This window comes from Phascolarctos cinereus, unplaced genomic scaffold (assembly GCF_003287225.1).
Source record: "Phascolarctos cinereus isolate Bilbo 61053 unplaced genomic scaffold, phaCin_HiC Scaffold_726;HRSCAF=1367, whole genome shotgun sequence".
Taxonomy (NCBI): domain Eukaryota; kingdom Metazoa; phylum Chordata; class Mammalia; order Diprotodontia; family Phascolarctidae; genus Phascolarctos; species Phascolarctos cinereus.
Genome location: NW_027556098.1, coordinates 314,990,497 through 315,005,911, shown reverse-complemented (window position 1 = coordinate 315,005,911; position 15,415 = coordinate 314,990,497). Strand labels below are relative to the sequence as shown.

General features: G+C 38.0%; 1 protein-coding gene across 3 annotated transcripts in view; it reads left to right on the top strand.

Moving 5' to 3' along the window:
* PGM2L1 (phosphoglucomutase 2 like 1) overlaps nt 1-15,415 on the top strand; it is an 82,115-nt gene that overhangs the window by 41,594 nt on the left and 25,106 nt on the right. For all 3 annotated transcript variants that reach the window (XM_020989578.2, XM_020989580.2, XM_020989581.2), the window contains exons 7-11: nt 4,917-5,106; nt 5,695-5,792; nt 6,073-6,253; nt 7,166-7,259; nt 8,225-8,354. In XM_020989578.2, coding sequence (XP_020845237.1) covers nt 4,917-5,106; nt 5,695-5,792; nt 6,073-6,253; nt 7,166-7,259; nt 8,225-8,354 — 693 coding nt within the window. The remainder of the gene's footprint in view (nt 1-4,916; nt 5,107-5,694; nt 5,793-6,072; nt 6,254-7,165; nt 7,260-8,224; nt 8,355-15,415) is intronic.

The following is a 15,415-nucleotide window of genomic DNA, read 5'->3' as shown; positions in this document are numbered from 1 at the left end:
CAGAGGAGTTCATTGCCACTCCCAAGGCAGCTGGTGTGTTGTGCAAACTTGGGCAAGTTATTCTCTAGATGTTTGTAGTCTGGCAATTTTGTAGTCATTCTTCTGTGTCTTTTTGCTGGGAGGGGAGTAGGGCACAGGCTCGTATGTATTTGTTATACTGAAATCATTTTTAAAGGGTAGGTAGTCTATATAAGATGAAATTTTCTTTTATAATTATTGCTATTAAAATTGGTTTTTCAGCTATCACTGAAAATCACTGAGAAGCTACCTTTTTTGGGGGCAGCATACATTTTTCATTTTCCCCAGTTCCCCAAAGAGCTCCCTACAAAGTAGAGTTTTAAAAGTATTATTCTTGTTTCATTTTCTCTTATTTCTCCCCAGCAAGCTATTATATGTTATCTGTTGTTATTTTTAATAAACGTTTTTTCCTTTGCTAAACAAGGTCTCAAATAATCATCTCTTTTGAAATGAAATTAAATTAGTTGAATACCAGTACTTATATTTGAATGTTCTTAACTATAAAATGTTTGCTGAGTGTATGAAGAAACGACTTGTTCTTTTGTTCTGAATAATAATAACCCACCTTTCTATAATATTGCAATTTATAAACTGCTTTCTCACAACAACTCTGTAAAGTAGGTAGTGCAAAAATCATTTCTATTTTATGAAAGAGGAAACAGGCTTAGAGAGGAAAGCGACTTGTTCATGATCACACAATAAGTAGGAGAGGTGGGCCTGTCTTATATAGCACCACCTCTTAGGTATGTGAGGCTGTATATGTAGTGTTGTCAACTTGTATGATTTCCCTGGTACTAAGGGTTACTCTCAGTCATTCTCAAAATATATGTGGAATCTTGCTAATATGGGCCAATCATGGCCACTAGGAGCTCTGGACCAGACCAGAAGTTGGTATAGAAGGATCCAGTATAGTAGCAGAAGGCTTCATGGGTTGAAATATAGGAGCTCTGTGTTGCCTAGATGGAGAGAACCCATATCTGGTTTGTCCCAGGCAAGATAGTTTCATGTGGAGACAAGGCCAGATTCTTATAAGATGGGCATGGGAACCAGCCTAATTTAATAGTTTGGTACTGGCCACTTAGTGCCCACAAAAGGGTATCTTAGGATACTAGTTACTGTTATTAAAATTCCTAAGCATATTTTCTTAATTGCTAATAAAAACCTTTCTGAAAATCTACTTATATTTTTGGATGAGCTGAGGAAGATTAGTTGTTCTGAATAAGATCTAGCGGTCTTAGCAGACTGCAAGAGGAGGCAGCAGTGTCATATGGTAAGCCAAAAATCTCAAAGGATTTTAGGTTGCATTAAGAAAGGCAGAGCTTTGGGGCGCAGTGATAGAAATTGTCCTCTGCTTGTTCTCCTCAGACCTCACCTGTAATGTTGTTCAGGGCCCCAGACAGTCTCAAGAAAGGTGACTAGAATGGTGAAAGAAATCGAGTCTGTCATATAAGGATCAATGGAAGAAATGGGTGTGTTTAAACTAAAGGAGAGAGGACTCAGGGGAGACATAGTGTCTGTCTTCAAGTATTTGATGGGCTTTCATGGGATGAAGGATTAGACTTGTTCTGTTTGGCCCCAGAGGGCAAAACCAGGAGCAGTAGGTAGAAGTTAGAGACAAATTTAGACTTGATGTCAGGAAAATCTTCTTAATAATTTGGGCTAACTTAACAAAAGGTCAAGAATAGCAAAGGAATTATTGGAGAAAATATAAAGGAAGGAGCTTTAGCAGTACCAGATCTTAAACTGTACCATAAGGTGGAAATCATCAAAACTATCTGGTACTGGCTAAGAAATAGAAAGGTATATCAGTGGAAGAGAGTAGACATGTTATACACAGAAGTAAATGACTGTAGTAACCTCATGTTTGATAATGCAAAGATCTAAGCTTTTAGGATAAGAACTCACATTTGGTAACAATTGCTAGGAGAACTGAGAAGCAGTGTGGCAAAAATTAGGTATAGACCAATATCTTACATCATTTTACCAAGATAAGATCAAAATGGACACATGACCTAGACATATAGGGATATATCGTAATTACTGACTCAGTTTTTTTTTTTTAAGGCAATTGGGGTTAAGTGACTTGCCCAGGGTCACACAGCTAGTAAGTGTCAAATGTCTGGTCTGAGGCTGGATTTGAACTCAGGTCCTCCTGACTTCAGGGCGGGTGCTCTATCTACTGCACCACCTAGCTGCCCCTGATATATCATAATTAGAGGAGCATGGAACATATTACCATCAGATTTATTTATACCTATCAGAATAATAAGAGAAAAGTTTATGAATAAACAAGAGATAGCATTATGGGATGTAAAATGGATAATTTTGATTACATTTAATTAAAAAAGATTTTGTACAAATAAAACTAATGTAACCGGGACTAGAAGGAAAGCAGAAAATTGGGGAAAATATTTTATAAAAAGCCTGTTTCTCAGATAAAGGCTTCACATCTCAAATATATAGAAAAACTGAGTCAAATTTATAAGAATGTGAGTCATTCCCCACTTGATAAATGGTCAATTTTTGGAAGGCAGTTTTTGAAAGAAGAAATCAGAACTATATTTATAGTCACATAAAAATGATCTAAATCAAGAGTGGGGCACCTGCAGCCTCGAGGTCATATGTGGCCTTCTAGGTCCTTGGGTGAAGCCTTTTGACTGAGTCTAAGTTTTATAGAACAAATCCTTCTATTAAGGGGATTTGTTCTGTGAAATTTGGATTCAGTCAAAGGGCCACACTTGAGGACCTAGAGGGCCACATGTGGTCTTGAGGCCGCAGGTTTCTCGAGAACCCCTGCTCTAAATCATTCTCGATTAGACAAATGCTTTTTTTTTTTTAGGCAATTGGGTTTAAGTGACTTGCCCAGGGTCACACAGCTAAGTAAGTGTCAGGTGTTTGGTCTGAGGCCGCATTTGAACTCGGGTCCTCCTGACTTCAGGGTGGGTACTCTATCTGCTGCGCCACCTAGCTACCCTCAAAGAGAAGGCTGTACTATGGGGTTTTTTGTTTTGTTTTGCTTTTTTGCTTGGAAATGAGGTTAAGTGACTTGCCCAGGGTCACACAGCTAGTAAGTGTCAAGTGTCTGAGGCCAGATTTTGAACTTGAGTCCCCCTGAGTCCAAGGCCAGTGCTCTATCCACTGCGCCACCTAGCTGCCCCAGACAAATGTATTAAAACAACTCTGAGGTTCTCATCTCACACCTATCAGATTGGCTAAAATGAGAGAAAACGAAAGTGTTTGAAGGGATGTGGAAAAATTGGGACTCTTTTTACACTGTTGGTGAAATTATTAACTGACCATTTTGGGGAGCAATTTGGAGTTATGCCTAAAGAGTTATAAAACTGTGTGTACCCTTTGACCCAGCAATACATTATTAGGTCTGTTTCTCAAGGTGATCAGGGGAAAAGAAAACTAACCTATATGTCCTAAAATATGTATAGCAGGTTCTTTGTGGTGGCAAAGAACTGGAAATTGAGGGGATGCCCATCAATTGAACAAGTTGTAGTATATGAATTTGTGACGGAATACTACTGTGCTATAAGAAATGACAAGCAGAAATGCTGAAAACAAAAAACAAATAAATTTATTTTAAAAAATATCAAGCAGGTTTGTTTTAGAAAAACATGGAAAGACTTACATGAAATAATGCAAAGTGAAGTGAGCAGAACCGAGAGTATACAGTACATACTCTTGTATACAGTATTGTTTGAAGAGTAGCTATGAATGACTAAGCTATTCTGAGCAATATGATCATTCAAATCAACTGCGAAGGACTTACAAAGGAAAATGCAGTCTATCGCCAGAGAAAGAGAAAGAACATATGGATGTATTATATAGTTCCACATATATATCTATATTAAATGTTGGCCTTCTCTAATAAGAGGTTGGGAAGGAAGGAAGGAGACAACTTCAAACACAAAATGTAGCAAAAAAAATTAAAAATAATAGAGTTGCCATGAGATATTATGGGTTCAGCCTCCTTGATGGTCTAATTGACCACTTGTTAGATATGTTTTATTAGAAATTCCTTTTATGTGTGACTTGAACTATATGCCCACAGAGATCCCTTCTAGCTCTCAAATTCTGAGATTCTGTGATCAAAGTTGACTATATATGTAAGTTTTTGTAAGGTGGTAGTGAGAAACAAAAGGGGAATGCCATGCCATTGGGGCTGGGAGAGAGTCTCAGCCAGTAGTTTGGACATTATAGAATACATGAGCAGAAAAGAAAGCTAGTTTGTTTTGCTTCTTACAAGGAGTTTGGGCCCATTTTGTCAAAACTAGCATGGTATCGCAGTGTACCTATGACCTTAATGACTTTCAACATCACTAGGCTTTCTAGGCTTAGAGAGGAAGGAGATCAGACGGGAAATTTTTGTTCTTTTAATTGAATACCATGGTTTATTGTTTTCACCTTAAATTTCTGCCCAGGCAGCTAGGTGGCGAAGTGGATAGAGCACCGGCCTTGGACTCAGGGGGACTCAAGTTCAAAATCTGGCCTTAGACACTTGACACTTACTAGCTGTGTGACCGTGGGCAAGTCACTTAACCCCATTTCCAAGCAAAAAACCAAACCAAAACAAAAAAAACCCCATAGTACAGCCTTCTCTTTGGGGGTAGCTAGGTGGCGCAGCAGATAGAGCACCCGCCCTGAAGTCAGGAGGACCTGAGTTCAAATGTGACCTCAGACCAAACACTTGATACTTACTTAGCTGTGTGACCCTGGGCAAGTCACTTAACCCCAATTGCCTAAAACCAAAAGAAAGAAAGAAAGAAAGAAAGATTTCTGCCCAGAATACAGAATTTATTAACTACATTTTCTTAGATCGTTGACATTTTCCATTATATTATAATTAAAAGTATTTGTAGTACTGATTGAATTCTGGTTTTACTTTTCAGAGAGCTGAACTTGCAGACAAGCTTGAAATTTGTCCATACATCATTTCATGGAGTTGGTCATGATTATGTGCAATTGGCTTTTAAAGTGTTTGGATTTAAACCTCCAATTCCAGTACCAGAGCAACAGGATCCAGACCCAGACTTTTCTACTGTCAAATGTCCAAATCCTGAAGAAGGAGAATCTGTGCTGGTATCTATGTATTGTAATACCTGATTGAATTATTTATGTAACTCCATTAAATTGGAAAGAATCCTGAAATAGCACAGTTAGAATAGATTTCCGCAAGCTTAGGTCCCTTCTGGTCCTAAATTTATGATCTTATCATCTAGTTCATTCCCTGAATTTTACAGTTTGGAAAACTGAGGTCCAGAGAGGGACAGGTATTTGCCTCAAGTTACACAGCTAGTAAATACTGGAGCCATAACTTTAACCCAGATCTTACTCTAAACCCGGTGCTTTTCTCATTCTTCCAGGCTGCCTTTGTCATTTGCAAGTCAGAGGACGATTAAGTTTTTAAGGGTTAGAAAAGCAGAAATCATTTTTGTATCTTTTTAAAATTTTAAAGGAATTTGTGTCCTGTATTAATGCTAGATAAGTATATGAAAGTATAATTCCTAGGGAAATCTGGGATCTTAATTTTGAATTTTGGTAAACTCTGGTCTTCTAAAACTAGAGAACTTTAGAGGGGGTTAATATTTCAATGTATTACATACTCTTGAGAATTAGCATAAATTGGACTTCTTCAGTGTAACCCGGCTTTTTGGGTGCTTGTCCCAGGAGCTGTCTCTGAGATTGGCTGAGAAAGAAAATGCCAGAGTAGTGGTAGCCACGGATCCTGACGCAGACAGACTAGCAGTGGCTGAACTGCAAGGGGAGTAAGTATCTGATAAAGGCTTAAATGTTTGCTTTGACTGTTCTTTTGTCTTAGAGCAATATCATCATTTTCCCAATGGCACTATTACCTGTCATAGCTTGGCTTTTTCGGTAACAGCTTAAAAAAAAAAAAGAGGCAATCTGTTTTCTAAGCTATCCTACTTGGTGTTTAAGTTAAATTTTTTTTCTTGTTACCATTGTAGGTCTTAATATGCTTTAATTTTTTTTAATATAAAATTCAAAGGAATTTGGTTTTGATGAATTTTTCCCTTCTCTGTGCAGTGGCCGTTGGAAAGTTTTCACAGGCAATGAGTTAGCAGCGTTGTTTGGGTGGTGGATGTTTGATTGCTGGAAGGAAAATAAGTCACAGAATGCTGATGTGAAGAACATTTACATGTTAGCCACTACAGTCTCCTCCAAAATTTTGAAGGCAATTGCACATAAAGAAGGATTTCAGTTTGAAGTAAGAGCTAGATAGTGTTTTTGTGTTTATTTTTACAACTAGAAGTTAAAGGAATTTTTACAAATACTGATTTCCATTGATTTAACTTATAATTCAAAAAAATGCTATTTTTAAGTTTGTATTTGTAGATTTATAGAGTTTTAGCAGTAGAGAGGACCTTAAAAACATTGAATCCAACCTCCTTATTTTACAGATGATTCTGAAAAGTGACTTGCTCAAGGTCACACAGCTAATTAGTAACAGATCCTTTGACTTCTAGCTTGGAATATTCTTTCTAGTCACTTACAGTAGTTGTGACTCCATGACATCAGAAAAACCAGTAGAAAACTGAATATTTTTTTCACCTAGTTGTTTTGGTATTTTTGCAGATAGATTTAAGAAACTTAAATTTTTAAAAGTAATTAAATAGCTTACAAAGAACCAGTAATTTTGAAAATCGACATCATTGCTTCCTCTGATAATTACTGGGGTTAAATGAGGAATCTTTCTTTGTATTTTTAGTTAGTAAGCTGAAATCTAGAGTTAGATTGTGTACATATTACTATTTTTAATTGTCTTTAATAATTTATGTTGTACTTTGCATTTAGCTATAAAGTGGTGGTTTTATTCTACTCCATTCCATGCCAGTTGAAAAGCAATCTTAGTACTAAAGATGAACTGATAACTCTTACAGGTTATTTCATTTATTATTCTACTAGGTCCCTAAATTATAGAGTAGTATAAGTTGTTCATTGTAAATGTTCATAAAAGTAGTCAAGCACATGTGCTGATATTGGGACGCTATCACAGTAACTAGCCATGTCATCTTTATACATGAGCACAGTATGCATGCATATTGCTACATATGTGTTATTTTTTTCACACACGTATGCATCATAGAAAAATCACTTAGTATACTATTTTATATTTCAGGAAACATTGCCAGGTTTTAAATGGATTGGAAGTAGAATAAAAGAACTCATGGAAAATGGGAAAGAAGTCCTTTTTGCATTTGAAGAGTCTATTGGTATGTATCAGAATACTAGAGAGACTTCCAGCCACCATTGCTACTCTAGTCTTGCTTGGCACTCATAACCTCATACATGTATTACCATGTGCTTTATTAATAGGTATTTCTGCTTCTTTTGAAACATAGTACGTTAGCACTGGAAAAGACCATAGAGATGATTTAATTCTACGTGTATCTTTCTACATTCCTTCCTTTTGGGAAAAAGCCAGTTCCTTATTGAGTGAAATCTAGATGAGTATGTATTTGGCATGCTGTAGAAGGAATTCATTCGTGCTTTCGGTAGAAGTTGGACCTTTGGTCTACTCCAGCTGTACTTTTCTTGGAATTGATGAAAATATGAAACTCTTCTTACAGTATTCTCCAAATACAGTTATTCACCTTCTGGTATAAGTAACTTAGGAGTCAGAAGTCCTGGATGTAAGTTATAACTCCAGCCCTTACTGGCCATGTGAAACTTACTCAAGTCAATTCTTTTCTTTTGATCTTGGTTTTCTTATCTATAAAATAAGCAGTTTGGACTTGTTGATATTCCAAGGCCCCTTTCACCTTCAGATCTTATGATCTACTACTTCAGTACCTCCATTAACAGGAAATTCACCATCTCATAAGGCAGCTCATCTAATTTTCAGATAGCTTTACTTATTAGAAAATTCTGATTTCTTAATGTAGTAATAATTATCTTAAAACAGTCAACAAGCAGATTTCAATGTGGAATCATGTAGAGAAGGAATTTTTGTCTGCTAGTTTCTAATTTTGATTTGTAACCATCTTTTATTTTTCTTTAAAAGAAATGATTAACTATTTTTTAAAGGCATAAAATACATTTACTTTGCAGGTTTCATCAGGTGTTAAATGGCATTGAGTTTATTTTGTCTTTAAAAATATAAAACTGATAGAAACACAAGAAATCTGTTTTCTCTTGAAAAAAATTTTTTTTTCTGAAGCTCTTTTTTGCTTCCCAGGGTTTCTGTGTGGGACTTTCGTTTTGGATAAAGATGGAGTAAGTGCAGCTGCTGTTGTTGCTGAAATGGCGGCTTACTTAGAAACCAGGAATTTAACATTGGCACAACAGCTTACTAAAGTTTATGAAAGGTAAATTCTGTTGTTGTGGATCTAACATTCTGTAGTCTTGCTTTTTTTTATGTTTAGAGTTTTAATTGAATTAACACTGACTTGTTGGTTGTTCTTTGTAAATATCAAAGATCCTAGGAACAGGAGTCTGCTTGGTTGTCATGTTAGACTCCAGTTTTCCCTAGATAGTGATATGATTATATATCACATATCTAAAAATATAGCAGATTGGCTGGACATTAGAATGTTGGGCATTCAGTAGATGTAAGATCCTTAAGAGCAGGGACTCTTTTTTGTTTTATCGTGTTGTGTTTTGTCCTTGTATTCTTCAGTGCCTTGCATGTATTAAGTCCTTAATAAATGTTGTTTAGAACTGAATCTAGGGGCCGCTAGGTGGTGAAGTGGATAGAGCACCGGCCTTGGAGTCAGGAGGATCTGAGTTCAGATTACTGCCTCAGACACATGATACTCACCAGCTGTGTGACCCTGGTCAAGTCACTTAACCCTGATTGCCTTGCCAGTTATTGTTGTTATTACTTGCTAATTTTTCCAGTCTATTTCTTGATTTTTGACTATATGTTATAGTTGAACTCTGCTTACCTCAGAGATTGGGAGAGAGGATAACTGTGCTGAGCTACAGGCTTTTATGTCTTGCTGTTTTAATAGTTAGGTCTAGGGGCCTATAAGTTTTCATTGTTTTGAGGTGATATGATCTGGGAAGAAGTGTACTCAGTGTCTGTGTCTGCAGTTTGGTCCTTACCCAGGTAGGGCTCCTGTTCCTTTATGACAAGTGCTCCTCTCTGTCTTGGAACTGTGACCTGGAACTTGGAAGTGGGCAGTGGAGTTGCCAAATGGTACCTGGTCTTGAGCCAGGTGCTAGCACAGGGGTCCCCTGTAATCTCTTTCTGACCATATGTTTAATCCCCTTATTATCTCGGCACTGAGCACTCCTTTACCACTGTTGCAGCTGCCACCACCCCTTTCAGGGTCCACAGTTGGTGGACTTCGGCTATGTCAGGCTCCCAGCTAGCCTGCACACCAGTGTCTGCCAGTGTCTCTTTCTGTCCTGCTAGTTGTCCTGAGCTAGAAAAATGACTTACTTTAACTTTTTGTTGGTTGTTTCCTTTGAAATCCAATTTGACATGCTTTTAAAAGTTTTTTAAAGGGAAATGTTGAAAGAGCTTGGGAACACTGCTCACCTCTGCCATCTTGGCCCCACCCCCACCCCACTCCCAGTGTCTTTTGAAGATATTCTAGAAATCATGTATCAAGAAATCATGAAAGAAAACTACACAGATCTCTTAGAATCAGGAGACAAAGTGACCGTAGAAAGAATCCATTTGTTCCCACCTGAAAGAAACTAAAAAATGCAACTCCTCAGGAACATCATAGCCAAAATTTAGAGCTTTTAGGTCAAAGAAAAATACTGTAGGCAGCCAGAAAGAAAAAATTCAAGTACTTGATCCAGCCATTCTGGAGAGCAATTTGGAACTATGCCTAAAGGCCTATAAAACTGTGTACACCCTTTGACTCAGCAATACCATTTCTAGATCTGTATCCCAGAGAGATCATACAAGTGGGAAAAGGACCCATATGTACAAAAATAATTATAGCAGCTCTTTCTGTGGTGGCAAAGAGTTGGAAATTGAGGGGATACCTATCAGTTGGGGAATGGCTGAACAAGTTGTGGTATATAAATGTAATGGAATACTATTGTGCTATAAGAAGTGATAAGCAGGCAGACTTCAGAAAAACCTGGAAAGACTTGAATTAACTGATGCTGAGTGAAGTGAGCATAACCAGGAGAACATTGTACACAGTAACAGCTACACTGTGCGATGACTAACTTTGATAGACTTAGCCCTTCTCAGCAATGCAAGGATCCAAGACAGCTCCAGAGGACTCATGGAAAATGCTGTGCACATCCAGAAAAAGAACTATGGAGTCTGAATGCAGATTGAAGCATATTATTTTCTCTCTTTTTTTTGTTCTTTTTTTTGTTTCTTCTTTCTCGTGGTTTCTCCTGTTGGTTTTAATTCTTCTTTACAACATGACTAATGTGAAAATAGGTTCAATATGAATGTATGTGTAGAGTCTATATCAAATTACACACCATCTTGCTGTGAGAGGAGGGGAGAGATGGGGAGAAAATTTGGAACTCAAAATCTTATGGAAGTGGATTTTGAAAATTAAAAATAAATTATTTTTTTAAAAAAAGGAATTCAGGTACTAAGGAGCCACAGTCAAGATCACATATGATTTAGCAGTCACAATTATAAAGAAATATATATAGAATATAATATTCCAAAATGCAAAGGTTATAAACATAAAACAAAAAATAACTTACCCAGCAAAACTGAGTACAGTTCTATAGGGGAAGAAATGGACCTTTAATGAAATAGGGGACTCCCAAGCATTCCTGAGAAAAAGTTCAGAGTTCAGTAGAAACTTTGAATTTGAAACACAGGAGTCAAAAAAAACATAAGAAGATAAACATGAGTAAACAATCACAAGTGACTAAACAAGGATAAACTCTTTATGTTCTAATATGGGAAGATGATACATATGTCTCCAGTAAATATTATCATCATTAGGGATCATAGTGGCAGTCTAATTAGACAGAGGATCTGGGAATAGTTTTGTTATATTTTGATAATCTCAAAAGAAAAATGGAAAGGGAGAAGGATGGGGAAAAGTATCTCACATAGTCCAAGTGTGCAGATAGAAGACCATACCAAAAAAGGAGGAAGAGACAGGGAGAACAAGTGACATTTGAACCTCACTTTCATCTGATCTGGTCAAAGGAGAGAAGAATACACATAAAGGTGGGTACAGAAGTCCATTTCAATCAACAGGGAAACTGGAAGAAAAGGGAGGGGCAGGGGAACAGAAACAAATTGTACCAAAGAGCACAGGTGATGAATATCCTCCCCTCTCACCACCTTCTTTCCAAAAAGTGGGCAGTAAACAAGAGAAGGAAAAGTATAAGAAAAAAGGATGTGTGGAAATACACAATTAACAGTCATAGCTATGAATGGGATGAACTCACTTATACAATGGAGGAGGATAGAAGAATGGATTAGAAAGCAGAATTCAACAGCATGTTGTCTATAAGAAACAAATTTGAAATAAAAAGTTAAAATTAGGGGCTTCAGCAAAATCTGTTGGGCTTCAGCTGATATAGTGACTTAAGAACCTTGATCAATCTAATGATTAACCACAGTTCAGAGATCTGACATAACATGATATCAGCCTCCTGAAAGAGTGGTGATAGATTCAAGAGTGTAGAATTAGTTATACCTTTTTTGACCTGGTCAGTGTGAAAACTTGTTTTGACCCTGCACGTGTCTTTAAAACTTGGGAGGAAGAGAAAATTAATGCTTATTAATTGATAAAAAATAAAATCAAACAAAAGTTATATTAAAAAACAAACTGGATGAACCACAGATATATCAAACTCAATTTTTCCAAAGCAGTTCATTTTCCTACTAAACTAGAAAGTCTTAAGCTTTTTTGTGCAGTGAATGCCTTTGGTAGTCTGGTGAAACCTACAGATCCCTTCTCAGAATATGTTTTTTGTTGTATAAAATAAAATGATGATGTGGCCTTACTCCTTAATAAGGCTAACCGCTCTACCTGATCAAATGATTCCATCCCATCCTCTCTCCTGTAGCACATTGCCCCCCTGTCATCCTCACTCTGTCACTTATTTTCGATCTTTCCTTGTCTATTGACTCCTTCCCTATTGCCTACAAACATGCCTATGTTTCCTCCATCTTCAAAACACCCTCACTTGATCCTTCTGTTCCTTGCTAACCATCATCCTATATCTCTTCTGCCCTTCATAGCTAAACTCCTTGAAAAGGCCAACTACAATAAGTTGCTCCCACTTTCTCTCCTCTCTCAACCTCTTGTAAGTCTGGCTTCTGACCTTATCATTCCTCTGAAATTGTTTTCTCCAAGGTTACCCATGATCTCTTAATTGCCAAGTCCAGTGGCCTTTTCTCAATCCTCATTCTCCTTGACTTTTCTGCAGTCTTTGACACTGTTGATCACCCTCTCCTTCTTGATAATCTCTTTTCTCCGTCTTTTTGGGATACCACTCTCCTGGTTCTCCTTCTACCTATCAGACTGATCCTCATCTAGATCATGCCCTCTAACCATATGTGTCCTGCAGGCCCTCTTCTCCCTCTGTACTACACTTGGTGATCTATCAGCACCCATGGATTTAATTACCAGCTCTTAATTCTTGTATCTGTCTATCCTTACCCAGTGTCTCTGCTGACCTCAGATCTCAAATCTTCAACTGCCTTTCAGACAGATGTCTCCAGCTAGATGTCAGGTAGACATTGTCAACCAGATGGAACTGGCCTCTAACCTGTGGCTGACTGGAGCCAAACAGAGCAGGCTAGAGACGGGAGAGTCAGGAATCAAACAGTTTAATTTCAACGTGAGGGAAATGGTTTGCAAACAGGGACACGTGTACTGGAGCCCTGCCCCTGATGGGGAGGGGGACCCGAGGCAGTGTAGGAAGCGCTCAATACTTACAGCAGTGGTTGTGTGGTGTAGCCTTGACAGGGAGAGGTAACAGGAGCAATGTAACAAGTTTGATTCATAGCTGGCCTTCATGACTGGAACACGGTCGAAGCTTGTCTGAGCTCAGAGAACTCCTGGTGCTGGTCAAAGCAATACAATAATTATGCAATTTTGCCACAAGGTGAGATCATCCAGAGGGTGAGCACAAAATACTGTTGTTATACCAAGCTCAGAGCACAGATTGCTTGCTGAGCCTTAGCTCTAGAAAATAAGGTATCTCCTAATATCTCGATATTTCCCCCTTTTGTCCAAAGGGAGGGGGTCCAAAAGAACCCCTACCCTTCTGGCCAGTATAGGAGAGACAGATATAAGCCAAGCTGCTACAAGAGGCCAGTTGGACCAAGATGAGCATTTTTATCTCAGGAAGTCGGTTCCTTGAGGGGAAACCTCTTGGCAAAGTATGTACCAGGTAACACTGCTAGCCATTGTTTGCTTGCAAGCAGAAAAGTCCAGGAGGGGGGGAACCAAGAATGTAGAGAGAGAAAATGCCAGCACATGCTTGAGTCAGGGACTTGATGGTTGGGCATGTAACAAAGGGGAAGAGGAGAAAAAACTAAGACAGTAGACTTAGCCCTCGTCCAGAATCTTGGGACATCTATCTATCTGGATGTTGGCTGCTTCTGGGTCCATACTAATGAACCTTGAGGTTCCTGGAGGGTACTGCCATTCACTCAGGAGCAGGGGCTTTCTTCAGATGACTCAAGAGTACCCACCCATGAGTTTAACAGCTGTGGAAGTAGTCAGAAGGACCTAATAGGGGCCCTTAAGAAGATGCATGGGTTGACAATTGTGAGAAAACTCCTTGTATCAGTCCCTGGATCTGAGTTTATGGTCAGCATAACAGAGGTCCTTGGTTAAGGATCTCTAAAAAGCACAGAGAGATGGTCCATTTCCCAGCCATGCAAGGCTAGGTTCAAACATGCAATGAAGTTTTTCATAAATTCGTTATCATAATTACATTAAGTCAGGTCACATCACAGTACTTGGAGGCTTACAATGGACTGGGTCTGAGAAGGGAGATTTACATGTCACCAAGGTAACCAAGAAAACTTAAAACAAAATATCTTAAAAGACTAAAGCAATACAATAGTTATCACCAATATTAATTAACATCAAGTCTCCTTGTATCCTAGTAACCCATTCTCAACATCCATTTAACCAGCACATTTTGAGTCCCAGATGTCTCATGTAGTTATGTGGTCCTTTTTCTTGGACAATATACTTATTCTTAGAACAGCTCTGAAAGGGGCTCTGCTCATCTGGTTCCAAATCTAGAGGTTCCTAGATAATTCTGAAATGTCATTTGCTGTTTCTACCCTTACTTAAATCCTGTGCCTGATATAAGAATCTTTTAAAAATTTATGAGTATCCAGCCATAAAAGGAGCTCTTCTCCCTTTTAAAGTTATCAGATGTATACTTTAATAATGGAAATAATTTCATTTTATCATTATCAATACAATTTATGTGTAAAATCCTTAATCCAGTTTTGAGAACTTATTACTAAAACATACTAAAAGCCTGAATTTCCATGATAAATCAGTTTGAAAGCCAACCATATGCATATGTATATAGTACTTAGAGAAAACAGTCTAATCCTGTTGCTTTTCTCAAAATTTGCTGTTCCATTTATTTAGAAAACTTCTTACATCTTTGTCTTATTCTTATCTAATTATGTCTAAAACAGAACTTAGTATCTTTTCCCCTAAAACCTCTCCACCTCCTCCCTGTTACTGCAGAGGGTAACACCATTCTCCCAGTCCATCGGGCTTACAACCTAGGAGTTTTCTCTGTTTAGCCTCTGTCTGGGGATGTTCTCCCTCCTCATCCTGTCTACTGCTTTCCCTGGCTTCCTTTTAGGCACAGCTAAAATGCTGTCTTCTACAGTAAGCCTTTCCCAGCCTTTCCTAATTCTAGTACTTTTCCTTTGTTACTTAATTTTTATTTATCCTATTTATAAGTTCTTTCTTTCTGTCTCTCTCTCTCCTCTCGCTCTCTGTCTCTTTCTCTCCTTCTCTCTGTATTCGTTTGCTTGTTGTCTCCTCCATTAAAATGTGAGCTCTTTGAGGTGAAGGACTGGCTTTGGTCTCTTTTTGTATCTTCAGTCCTTAGTACAGTGCCTGGCACATAGTAGGTGCTTAATAAATGTCTAGTGATTAACTGACTAAAATATGTAGACTAACAAAATAAACCAATTATGTTGAAATAGTTACAAAAATATTTTTAAAAATATCTACAAGAGCAGATAGGTGGCACAGTGGATAGAGCTTTGGCCTTGGAGTTGGGAGGATCTGAGTTCTAATCTGGTCTCAGACACACTTGACGCTTACTAGCTATGTGACCCTGGGCAAGTCGCTTAACCCTGATTGCCTGACCAAAAAGAAAAAAAAAATCTACAGACCACAGATTAAGAAACCCTGTCCTAAACTTACACATCTTCTGAACTTCCTATTTCTGTCAAGAACAATATGATTTTTCTAGTTTTCCA